The 12,610-nt window shown below is 56.5% G+C and overlaps 2 protein-coding genes across 2 annotated transcripts; one reads left to right on the forward strand and one right to left on the reverse strand.

The window, feature by feature from the left end:
- Window positions 1-276: 276 nt before the first annotated feature.
- EsH8_III_001080 (uncharacterized protein) lies at window positions 277-600 on the forward strand (the record flags this gene model as incomplete). The annotated part of the gene is made up of 1 exon (XM_083262805.1): window positions 277-600. The coding sequence occupies one exon, from the start codon at window positions 277-279 to the stop codon at window positions 598-600; it is 324 nt and encodes a 107-aa protein (XP_083123292.1).
- Window positions 601-10,885: 10,285 nt separating this feature from the next.
- EsH8_III_001081 (uncharacterized protein) lies at window positions 10,886-11,727 on the reverse strand (the record flags this gene model as incomplete). Its single annotated transcript, XM_083262806.1, has 2 exons — window positions 10,886-11,455; window positions 11,551-11,727. The coding sequence occupies 2 exons, from the start codon at window positions 11,725-11,727 to the stop codon at window positions 10,886-10,888; spliced, it is 747 nt and encodes a 248-aa protein (XP_083123293.1).
- Window positions 11,728-12,610: the final 883 nt, after the last annotated feature.

Consider the following 12,610-nt stretch of genomic DNA (forward strand, 5'->3'; position numbering starts at 1 on the left):
TGGCGCAGTCGTCTCCTCGTTTTCTCTCCTTCTGGCAGATCAGAGACTCGTCATGGACAGACTACATACATGTCCCCCTTGGTTAGCACACAGCTGAAGCTGCGACAGACAGAGTCCTGGCCAACGTCGGCTCACACCCGCGGCTGCTTTGGCTGTTTCTCGCAAGATGGGACATTGAAGCTCAATACCGACTGCCCTAGGCTACCTAGCCCGTCGGTAGGCCCGACTTCAAGCGTGCCGACGCTCACTCATCTGCCTTCCCGCCCGCCCGGCCAGATGGCCGGGCCCCCAACCAAGCCCAAGGCACGAGACGTCGGCAGCGCCACTGGTCCAGAACCCCCCAGGGCTTACATTCTCCCGCCGTCAGTGTCAGATTTCAGGGTCCTGTCCAGGAGCATGGTAGGAAACTTGCAACAAGCAAGGCACGGCCAGAAACCCGCCCCCCTCGAGTCCCATCTCGGTGGAACTCCACCCAAGGACGACTTGAACCTCACGCTAAAGAAGCAAGAGAGAGGAGCGCCGGGCGGCGGTCCCCTGGCCGTGGAAGTGGCAGTGGCAGCGCCAACTCGCGTGCCCTACGACGTCGCTGGTGGGCCCTAGGTCTGGCTCCGGAGCCACAGTGACAAGGCATCGTCTTCCGTCGTTCCTGGGCCGTCGATGGACGATGAACGGCATCATACTCCAGACAATGGAGCTTGGCCCCAGCAGCTGAATCCGTCCTCGGTCGGTTCATCAGATCTTTCCCCATCTGTGTGCCTCCTCAAGCCCCTCCCTTCGTGACCCGCATCCATCATCCACATTGCTGTCGGGAATACGTGGTTATTGCTGCTTGCGCATGGCGAACGCGCATTTCAAACACTGGGCAATTTCACTTGAAGAGAGATCTGCTATCCTCGTAGCCTGTAGGCTGCGGTACCCGGCCATGCTCAGTTGGAACCCCACGAAGCCCGAGGACCATATGCTGCCGGGATTCCATGGTCCAGGCCCCTGCTGCTCTTCACTCGCAGGTGCTCTTCCCTGTGAAAACTCGGGGTTCTCATGTAGCACACTCTGCAAAGTAAAATAAAATAAAATAAAGGCATCTGCGCTTCGGGCTGCCGTTGGAAGGGGGAAGGGGGAAGGGGGGCTTGCCGACGCACGGGTGGCAGGTTCCCTAGACAAGTACGATGTAGGAGTTCGTGGTCGGGCTGGCTGGGTGGAACAAGCTAATCCCAGTGTGTCGATGGTCAGTGACGAGGTGGTGCGCCCGCTGCGGCACAGCGATGAGGGCTGCTGTGCCGGTTGTAATAATACGTGCATGACGAGTTCGCAAGGAGCTGTGAGCTGGAGGCTTTCATCCTCATTACGGATCTGTTGCTTGATTCGATCCAGGGGGGTGCACCCACCGAGAATTCGGGCGCCTTTGACCGTGGAAAGCGTGGCTTGCGACCATCTGGAACCCTAGCAGCTTTCACCTGCTTCTTCCCTGCCGATGCGCTTGGATTGCTCCCGCCAATCAGGCAGGGGCGCGAGGGCGTCGCATGCAATAGTCTCGAAGGGGTTGGAGGTCGAGGTATTCCATACAGCGGCAGTACATGATCGGGGGGGTCTCTTTGGTGGTCGACCCTTTAGAACCAGACTTCAGGCAATTGCAATGAGCTCGTATCGGCGACATAGACCCCGGACCGACACCCCACGCTGCAGGCCCGAACCAGTCGACCATAACATCTTCCTTTTATTGGAGGCACCCGGTTCGCTCCAAAGGTAAAGTACGTGAGGTCGGGTCGTTCTAGTGCAGATACCCGCTGGTGGCAGCATCTTCGTCCGATCCATGACGAAGCTTGGGTGGGGATCACACGTGTACTATGTAAAGGACAGACAGAACATGAAGGCAATGTGGCCAGCCTTTCCCCCCCTTCTCCCTCGGCGTATGCATGGCTGGATGGGGTATCCAGTTCTTTTTTGGTGACGGGATCTCGTTAAACCTTAGCCTTGGAGAAGGCGGGGGCATTTTTGCAAAGGTGGCGCTGGACTCGGTGCCTTGACAGCGGAGCGGAAGGGCGGACACGACACGTCTGTCTGTCGAGCAGCTTCACGTTGGTGTCTGTGTCCCCCACGCGGCGGACAACGTCTGAGAGCCGTTGATGTCGTCCGGTGGCAGGTCGATGTGTATAGAGGGAGTCGACAGCAAAGCACAGACTACCAACTGGAGAAGGAATTGGCTTTTGTCAAGCGAAGTCGACAGGTCAGGTAGTAATTTTAGGCTAAAAGAGCCGCGTGCGGTGTGGGATACAGGTAGTGTATGGATAGATCTTGGAGAATCCAAATCGAGGCAAATCTCTGGGTATTACATGCACAGGCCTACGGCCCGGGGTGGCCCGACTCGAGGATGCCAGGGGAGTCGGGTTGGCAGCGAAAGGCGTCGGAGGAATACCGAGCTCTGCTGGCGAGGTGAAGGGCGAAGGCGAGGCCGAGCGAGAGCAGAGCAGAGCAGAGCAGAGGGAAGGAGGAGAAGCCGAAGCAAAAGAAAGTGCCTCACGGCCGGTCTGGTGTGTGTTTGGGGGTCTCGACTGCCCCCAGACGCAGGTTTGATGCAGCTCGCGAGACTGGGCCGGCATTGAGGGACGGACGAAAGGCGCCAGGGTGCAGCAGACGGAACGAGGGTGCAGTAACTGAGGTAGCTTGGCTGCAGCAGGGTGCAGAGTGCAGCGTGCAGGGTGCCGAGTGCAGAGTGCAGATGTTCCCAATAGACTCGGCCGGAAGTTGAGTTGACAGGCAGGCGCAGGATTTGGGGTTCCTGTCCTGCGAAGGGTGAGGTGAGGAGAGGAGGTGAGAAGTGAGGGCGGCGGAGGGGCCGCTTGTACGGGATACCACCTTCAGCGCCGTGCTTGCATGTGTCGGGCAGGTACCCGAGACTGGAACAAGCACTGCGCATTTGAGCACTTGCACTCGAGGTGGTTACAGGGAGTCCATGTTGGAGACCCCCACACGAGACCGCAACCGGCAGCGACGATGAAGACGGGATGGACAGGACAGCGCAGCGTAAAGCAACGCAACGCAAATGGAAAGAGGCCGCAACAGGTTGAGTGACGTGACGGACGGGCGGGCGAGGTGCTTACTTCCTTCCTTCACTTACACCACGAATGCGCTACACACATGCATGTCAATTCTGTCCCCGTTCAAAGTGCTCCGTACCTACCTACCTACCTAGTATACTTCCCTCGCAGTCCACACTGCCTGCCTACCTAGAGAACAGAGGTAATCAACCGGCTTCTGTGGGCCTCGCCGTCTTTTCGCCGCATGCTCCAGACAAAGCCTCCATTCACAGCCGGCCCTCGTAGTCGCGGTTCCCGCTCCCAAGCTCCAGTTCTCCATTCTCCAGTCTGCTGCTCCTCACTCCTCCTCACTTGTGCTCGTTCCCGTCTCCTCCAACCTTACGGGTCTAATGCTCCTGTTCACCTTCCCCGGGGCGGGCCTGGCCAGCCTGAAGCTCCTCACTCCGTCCGAAACCTGCTTCGCATCCACAAACCTGCATGCTTTGCCTCTCTTACCGGATTCTATCCCGTCATCCAACATCTCTCTTCTCTCCTTGGCCACCATCATATCTCGATATCACCCCCCGTACCCGCACTTCGGATGCTTCACCTCACTTGCCCTTGGCCTGCCCGCCTACTCTTCTGCCTGAAGGCGAGGCATTTCGTCTATCAACCTCATTCCGCCCGTCTAAAACCCGCCCGGAGCAAGCCCGCCCCTTCCCCTGCACCGATTTCCATCGACCTTGGATCGTTAACGAGGCATCCTATGAGCTGCTCCACCACCCATGCCTCCATCCCTGCCATTGTTGAGCCAACCCTCGATATATACCAGAAAACAGTGCGGCACGCCCGGCCTTTCTCTTACCGCGCGAGTCATTTAAAGGCACCCATGGAACCGCTCCGCAGGGCAGGCATGGGCCAAACACTTAGTATTCACCCATTGCCTCGTGGCAGAGGGTCCCCCGAGCGGGCATGTTCCTGGCCTTCAGCTCGAACCTGACGGGCGTTTGTGACAAGGGTTGCCATCGGAGAATTGTCACGGTACGACTCAGGTTGCTGAGCAATGCCGGACCAGAATAAACTAAACATGACAGCGTTGTACTGTGCGATGCTGATGCTCATTTCTGGAGTCTACTTGTCTAATGCGGCCAATTTCACTTCTGGGGATGCGTCGACTAGGACCTCAAGGCGTGGGGATGCAGCGCCCGCAACCGCCTTCGCTATTTGTCCCTCATCTTATTTGGCCAGGCACGTCTTGTATTCCATCTTACATGCCGAGTTGAGCGGCGCAAATGGTATACGACGCTGGATTGATCCCCCAGCGGCGGGCTTTGCCCCATTCAAAGACAACGTCCATGGATGGTGCCAAATTGCCAAGGGAGGGAGGGGCACGGGGAAATACTGCCGCCGCACATCAAGCTTCGTGGTAGGCTCGCATATCGACGTTCGGAGCTCACGATATGCCCACTCCTCTGTTTAGCACGTCGTATCCAGTGCGTGAATGCTTTACCTTAAGCAAAGCACACTTTCGCAGCTCCCAACTTTGCGATACCGCGGCCAAGCAAAACCATGACGAGATACTGTTTGTCCGCTGTCGACTGCAAGATGATCCGAGCCGCAATGGGCCATTCAGGGCTCTCGGTTTCGATGCAGGGTGCGCTATGCAGTCTTGTCGCCAATGGAACCGATCTCCACGGCAGCGGCAACGGCGTGCAGGGGCCTAAGCATCCGAATGCGCAGCTCTATTCTCGACTCGGTTCAACTCGCATCAACAGTGGAACTCCTGGGCCAGAGGCTGCCGAAAACCTGCAATAGACAGTTGCTGAAATCGAGTTGGTCGTCCTTCCCGAGTCCCGGTGCCCCGTCTGCAGAGCGGGTGGTCGACTCCAATACCCGCTCGACGTGCGCACGTCCAGCCCGCCACGGCCGACCCATCGGACCTTTCCCTGGAGTCCAGGGTCTGACGAAAATGGAGCGGAACAGAATGTCGCTCCCCAACCTCCATGATCGGAGCATGCAAGACATGTCCAGCGTCAGGCTCGAAAGTGGCACCTGGTGGCTTGCGGAGCTACAACGCCGTTCCGGAAAGATATCTTGACATCCTAAACAGCATCCACTTCGGGGCTTCTGCTGGGCCTGGCACCATTTGAAGGGGTCCGGCGAGCTTTGTCCAACGCTAATCTCACACTGCTACGTATTCCTCTACCTCAGTGGGTGCCAGCCTGACATGTGATCCAATAGAATAGACGCAGCGCGGAGCCTTCCATCGAAGCGCCCGGCCACCTAGCAACGAAATGACAACTGACGTCGTGGTCTAGAATGTCTTAGCAAAAACACAGCGAGGCCTAAATTATTGAGCCAACACCCCTTGGCTGGCGGTTCAATGGTTGCGTTTGATGATGTGCATGAACGACCTCAACGCCAGCAGACAGACAAGGAGGCCCACGGCTGCGACGCATCACACATCGGACACATGGGGCCACACGGGGCACACATGGCAGGCAGTACGCTGTCAAGATGGAGAAGTCGGCCGGCACTCGCAGTCTCTATTTCTTTTCTGATTACTCGCAATACGCGACGCCGAGGTATGCAGCCCGGAATAGGCTGCAAATTGTCGCCAAACTGAGTACGGAAGCTCAAATAACCACCACCCCGCCAGACTGCAGCTCGCATCTGGCCGGTTTCGCTGTGAAACTCGCCGCGCAAGGGCCGCAATAGCATTCACGCAGGCCCTTTCGGACCAAGAACGGTTTGTATGCGAGCATGAATCTAGAGCGGCCGAGCCTTGCTTGTCAGCCTTCTCGAACGGCTGTCGGGCATAGGCTAATATTCCTCCATTAACACCGGCGGGATCTGCTCTGGTAATTGAGGTTGTGTGGATGGCGGTGAGTCGGGAGTGGGCATCAAAGTTACCGGCAACCAATGTTCGTCAGTGACTGCCAGCCTGGAGAACCGGCACGAGTCGACTGCGCTAGGACGATGACAACGGTTCCCTGGTTCCCTGCGCCTCCTAATCGGGAGAAGAAGTGAGCGTTTCGAACGAGGATCAGTCAGCCACTGCCTATTGGCTTGCGTCCTGTCTCTTATCGAGTCTACCCCCACATGGATATTTTAGGGCCCGGCAATCTCGGTCAAATTGCGAGACCCCCACCACCATCATCAGGTTGCGGGACTTTGTTGTGTTCTCCTAATTCGTTTCTGATCATGGAGGCCAACCAAATACTTCTCAATTGTCATCCGGAGACTCGCGGCCCTCGGCCGAGGGCCGTTATGCGAGTAGTCTTGCCTCCTGTGTGCGGGCCTACCTGCTTGCTTTGCTTCATAGGTCTTTCGCCTTTCCGCCCAACGTCTGGAAGTCTGGCCGAAATCCAGGGTGCATGGGGCTTGGTCGGCCGACGCGCAAACTCGATGCTGATCCCAAGTGTCGGATATAGACTACCATGGATTTCGGAGGAACGAAGGGCGAGGGAGGTACGTGGTCGATCTCGTCTGAAAGGGGATTCTTCCGCCGCGAAACCCTCGACTGCGCCGCCGAGGCATGAACGTGCCCGCCCCCCTCCCTCGTGGGGGTCTGGTTCAATGTTGCCGTCACTCACTTTTGGGTGAGCCTGACCAAGCAGGGAGCATGCCAGCATACGACTTCGATTCCGGTGGCGTGGCGTGTGCTGGGTGATCAACACCACATCACCAGTTCAGTTCGCCATGCTCGAGTGAAGTCATGGTCTCCATATTCTGGAGGCGCGCAAAACTTCCACCACGGTGCTTACTGTGGTCCCCTGGCGGTAAGAAAGGCGACAATGGTCTCGTGGCGCTTGAGAGGGTTCGATGTTTCGAGAGTTTATCCTTCATGTGACCTCCTGGATTGCCGAGTGTTCGAGGCAATTGTTTTGAATCGATCCATCATCCTCCATACCAAGGTTCCAGGGCGAGTTCCTTGAGGCGATAGCCTACGTCGGACAGGTCGAAGTGGTCGTTGAGTCGTTCCGGCTAGTCTGTTGCGACGAGAAGGAAAGGAAATCGCGTCGACTTATAATCTTGCTCTTATCTATGGTGCCAATTCTACCAAGGTGTCGGTTCAGCTAAAGACTTGCTCAAATAGGGCAGCTGATTCTTTGCACCATTTTTCCAGCAAATTAGCAATGGTATGCCGCCAGAGATCGGCTCGCGTGCGCAATCGTCTCCCTGTCGTAATCGCTACTATCTTTCTATCTATCTTTCTATCTATCTTTGACTTGTGTTTCGCCTCGGACCTGCCCTATCGGCCACTCGAACAGAGGAGGAACGAGGAAAACACACAGCCTCTACTTAATTGGCTTTCGCCATCAAGCTGAATCTCTGCATATCCGGAAAACCCGCTGCAATCAATCAGTCCGTCCCCCTTATCGGCTGCGCGCGTGCCCCCTTGCCGTCTTCGATGCCGCTGCACGAAGGGTTTGGTGCATGCCGCTCGAGATGACCTCCCTAAAAAAAAGAACTTGACAAAATAAACTCCTTGCAAGGGGGCAGGCTTATGCAGTTTTGCCGTTGGTCGTAACCCTTTGCTGCAAGTCTGCTTCTTTATCTTTTGACCTGCGTGGGATTGTTTCAAGCGACCTTCTTATCTGGAGATGGGCGGTCTGGGCGGACGAATGCCCCCCCATCATCCTCCCCCTTATCTTCTCCAGGTTTTCTCGCGTCGGAATTGACTTACCGGGGGAGTAGTGATTTTGATTTTTCGCGTGTGTGATATAGATGTGAGGTGCTGCCGCTGCTTCGCCCATTCACACCTTTCCGCCTCCCTTGCAGAGTGTTGATCCGATGCCTTTCGAGATACCTCGATACCTCCTCCCCTCCCCTCTGCGATACACCACGACTCGAGAATACTCGAAAGACCCATGCTATTCTTTCAATTCGATGGACCCCGATCTCAACCCATGCCTGACGAACCGGGCTTGAGCTGCGAATCCTTCGATATGACAACACGGCATAAGCGTGAAAGGGATCATCAATGCCAAAGGGGGGGGGGGGGGGGGGGGGGAGGGGGGGGGTTCACACTTACACGATACGGATGGAAGTCGTATAACCCTCCGATGTCCAAGGTGCTGAGGTCCAAAAATCCCAACAGCCAGTGTGACAAACTCCGTTCTCTGAACTGCTCATGCTGCGGAACGGACATATTTGGTCCAAGGGATTGATGAACTGAGCCGGTCTAGCGTGCTGGGAGGCAGGTCCGTCTATGGTGATGGCCATTGAGACCACATGATATGGGCATTGCCTCTCGTCAGTTCCTCCTCCCTACGACGCCGAGATGCCGGTGCAGCATGCCACTCATCGCCATAACGCCGTCTCGGGCCTCCCGGCCGCTCTTCCGGGCGCATCGTAGTGGACGACCCCAGCCTGAGCTCGACGCATGGCATGCCGCTGCCTCACTTTGCTTTACCACTCCTGCCGCACACTAATTCTACAGCAAAGGTGTTGCGGTGTCCCCCGTCGGCGTCGGCGAGGAAGTAGGGGCCAAGCCCGGATTGTCGACCCTTGTTGCTAACTCATCAACGCTATATACACCTATATCGATACGACACGAACACGGACCATTACTCTGTTAGCGAACTCGTTTCTCAGCGAATGTCTCAGCAGCGCGGATAGTCACCGACCGATCGATTACGGCGGGCTGATATGCCGAACTCTCCCCTCCCGAGCATGCATCGTCCCACGACCGAGATATACCCCGACGTCGTCACTCTGATTCTATGACGTGGTCCACGTGGGCGTCACACCGCCAAAAGCAGGCCCCTGACATGTTGCTATGTTGGAACGGGCATGGCATATTGTTGGCAGGCCTTTTTTCAAAGCGCGGGGAGATGGCTTGTGTATAAGGCAACAAGAATTGTTGGGATATGGCTGTTCGCGCTGTCCCTGATAGGACCCCCATTACAGATTCGTCAAAAAGTTACACACGATATCAAACTCCATGGTCCATCACTGCATGTGCGTCCACCCCCGTGTGTCTCAGAAGCTGCCACGATGGCTTCACGATGGCTTCATGATGACTTCGCGACTGGGGGAAAGAAGACCGAGAACACAGTCTCGGTGGCAGATTTCGGCCTCTCGTTCCGCCGAGCCTGCTAACCGGTGAAGGGGCGGCCGGGATGGCTTCGCATACCGACAGCGCGGCACAATACATTTGCCTTGGCAACAGAAAACTTCTCCCGGGGGCCGCCCTCAGATGGCGAGTTAGGGCGGGTGAAGAAACGACAAAGCTCAGAATGGAGGAAACCTCGCAGGCACATGTTTATTGTCTCCCCCGAGATTCGTCATTTCGGGCGGGTAGAATACAACGCCCATGTGGAAGGGGAGGGGTGGGTGGTTACACAGAAGCCCCATCTTGATATGCGCAAATGGTGTCATCTCATAGGAGACTAAGTATCCAAGGGACGTGGGAGACGCCGGACTGCTAGAGATGGGATAAGGTTAGCCGGGCTTGGTCCTCTGCCATCTCGAATATGTTGTACTGAAGTCGCCATCTCTTTCACACGGGCTGGATCTGCAAAGTGCCTGGCATACCACGAGGGCGTCGGTCTTGAGGGGAAGAGCGGAGGTTTTGGGTGGCTCTAGACGTAGCTATGCATCCCAAGTAGGCCAAGATTAAGCTCATCATGACGACACGAGAGATCGTTGCCCACCTCTGTGAAAGACTGGAAATACAGCACGGCACATCGAGCGGGACCTGCAGCTCCAAAGCAATGAATCTGATCTCAAATCTGTTTAAATTTGAAATTGCCCAGGTGACAAGTGCTGCGGGCATTCTCGACGTCGAAAATGAGCCTCCAAGGTGCAGAAATACAGTGAACGTATTGCGGGCAGACAAGGCCGAAATACTGGCTGCTCCGGTAAACCGTGCCTCTCCTGTCGCTGTATATGCTCTCACTGAAACATGCGTGGAGGTTCCACCAAGGAATATTCGAGAGACGAAGTCTTCTACACAAATAAATAGCAGCGATGACACATATGCCACTGCTGGCTTTTGCCTCAAAAACTTCCAGCCTAGGACTCAACCGCGGTGGCAGATGGGCTTACTACCCAGGACGGAAGGAGAGCCGGCTTGCTTTTCATGGGAAAGAAGGCTGCTGCAAGTCGTACAAACTGCACCTGACCTTTATGATGAGGATATTCAAAGTTGGGAATGTTTGAGAGGGGAATTCTCCCTCAATGCATCAGAAAACGATGCGAACGAAGGCGAATGCATCGAGTTGTTGAACCATGGCCAAGTGTCGTTCGAACGTCTTGATAGAATAATCCCCGTATGTCTGCCATCAAGTTGACTGAATAGGCATAGGGCTCTCGAAGCTGGTTTAGCATATACTCGTCAGTATTGTCAACCCCAAATGGCCTTGTTAGTGTCTGTCAACCTAGAAAGCCAATAGTTCTATTCCAAGTTTTCCACATGAGAAGTGCGGTAAAGTTGCTAACTTGTGAGCTCGTGCCCAGCGAGTGTTACTGCCTGAATTGAATCCTGGTAAGGCGCTTTACATGCATCACGGCGAGAGGGAGACACGCGCAATTTAAGAAACATCTAGTTTCAGTCATCGAATCCGGCCGTGATTATACTATACTATAGGGTATGTAAGGACTGTGGTCGTCTCCCATCATAAAGAGACATCTCATCATCAAATACGTGTACAAAGGTATCCAGCCTTATTGACCATTCCTTCCCCAGGCTCCCCGATCATCCGGGGGGGTGAAGGTGAAATTAGAAATAAAGCCTTGCCCCTTACTGTTTTCCGCGTCATTTTTGCAAGTCCCGCCCCCCCAACTTGTAACACACAAGAGGGAGGTGGGGGGTGGATAAGGTATACAGGTCAAGGTCGGGTGTCGGAAGTCCCGGTACTTCATTACATCAGACCGACGACGGCGACGACGGCACCAAGGGCGGCGCCGGCAACCTTGACGCCGCGGTTCGCATCGACGCCGGCAGCGGCGTTCTGAGAGCCGGATCCGGAGGTGCTGGTCTCCTGGGCGGCGAAGGCGCCGGTGAAGGTCGTGAGAAGCGTGCTGCTGCCCGAGACGGCCTGGGCGATGGTGGCGGGGCCGGTGGTGACGACGCCGTTGAGGGTGCGGGTGACGGTGACGGTCTCGGTCTTGTAGGCCCAGCCGGAGCCCATGCCGCCCCACGCACCGCCGGGGGCCCACCAGCCGTCGACGGGGCAACCGGTGACGGTGACGGCCGCGTCGGTCTTGGTAGCGGCGGCGCCCCACCAGCCACCGGTGTAGGTGAAGGTGCTCGTGCTGCTGCAGTCGGTGAAGGCCTTGCAGACGGAGGAGGAGACGGAGGTGTAGGACGCAAGGGCGGCCGTGTCAGTGGTGCAGGCGGACTGGACGCAGCTGCTCAGCGCCGGGACGTCAGTGCAGAAGGCCTGGGGGGTGGGGGTGGCGGTCGCGAAGTGGGAAGAAAAGCAGGAGCTCTGTGAAGTTCGTGTTAGTCAACTGCTCAGCAAGGTTTTGGGGCGAGGGAGATGGGACGAGCGGGAGGTGCAAGAGTGGGAGGAGGAAGACGTACGGCGCACTGTGCGACTCCGTAGCCGAAGCCGCCGGGGCCGAAACCGCCCCATCCACCTCCGTATCCGAATCCGCCCCAGCCGGCGGTGTTGCCGTTACCCCAGTTACCGGGACCGTTGGGGTTGGCGACGGCGACAGCGCCCTGGGCCATGGCAGCAGCGACAATGGTGGCTCTCATTTTGATTTTTGTTGTTTGTTGTGATGGATATGGCTTTTGTGTGTGTGTGTGTGTGTGTGTGTGTCTTGCGGCTGCAGTTGCCTTGCAGGAAATGTGCGTCTCAAACGGCTTGTGAAAGTTGATCTGAAGTAAGGAAACAAAGAAACTGTGGTCTGAAGGTTGCGACGAAAAGGAATATGCGTCTTGAGATGATGATTCAAAACGGGATCCGAACAATGGACGGTCCGGAAGTTCGAACGGGTTCCCTTTATATTGTTTGGAACGACATGACCGCCTCGTGCCTCGCACGCAGCTCCCTCCCCTCCCCGACGCACTCCGCTAGCCTTACCACCGCCCTGATGGGGACAGCTTCGGTCCCGAGCAGACGTACGACAAAAGCAATGACAAGGTCTTGGCGCTCAACGTCGCCCCTGCGGGAGAACAGCTCGCTCACGGACACCCGCGTGGGCTCTTTGAGCACCCGCAGATCCTACCGGGTGCCACTCGGCTGGTTCAAGTCTCTCACACAACCCTTGGGTTCCCCTCCCTCACGTCCCATATCCCACAGCCTGCAGGCCGAGTCGCCCTGGCGCGCATCCCTTGGTCGAAGCCACCGCGCGGCCCTGCATGGCAGACTCCGGGCGGTGTAACAGAAGAGCAATGTTGCTCCAACAAAGTGGTAAGAGTAAGCATGGCCTGCAGTATTCGGACGAGCCTAGTGACCCGTCGGGTTATTACTCTGCCTGCTTAACGGGGTCGTGTCGCGTTGGTGTTGGTGGTGTCACGAGAGAGGTGGTAGTCCGGGATGGGGTTTGGGGAACACCGGCCATAGCGATCCTTTAGTGTCGGTCGGCAATCCATCAATAGTCCAAGCCAATTAAACGCCAACCTCAGCAGAGTCAAG

The sequence above is a fragment of the Colletotrichum jinshuiense genome, chromosome 3 (assembly GCF_051148585.1).
Source record: "Colletotrichum jinshuiense chromosome 3, complete sequence".
NCBI lineage: Eukaryota > Fungi > Ascomycota > Sordariomycetes > Glomerellales > Glomerellaceae > Colletotrichum > Colletotrichum jinshuiense.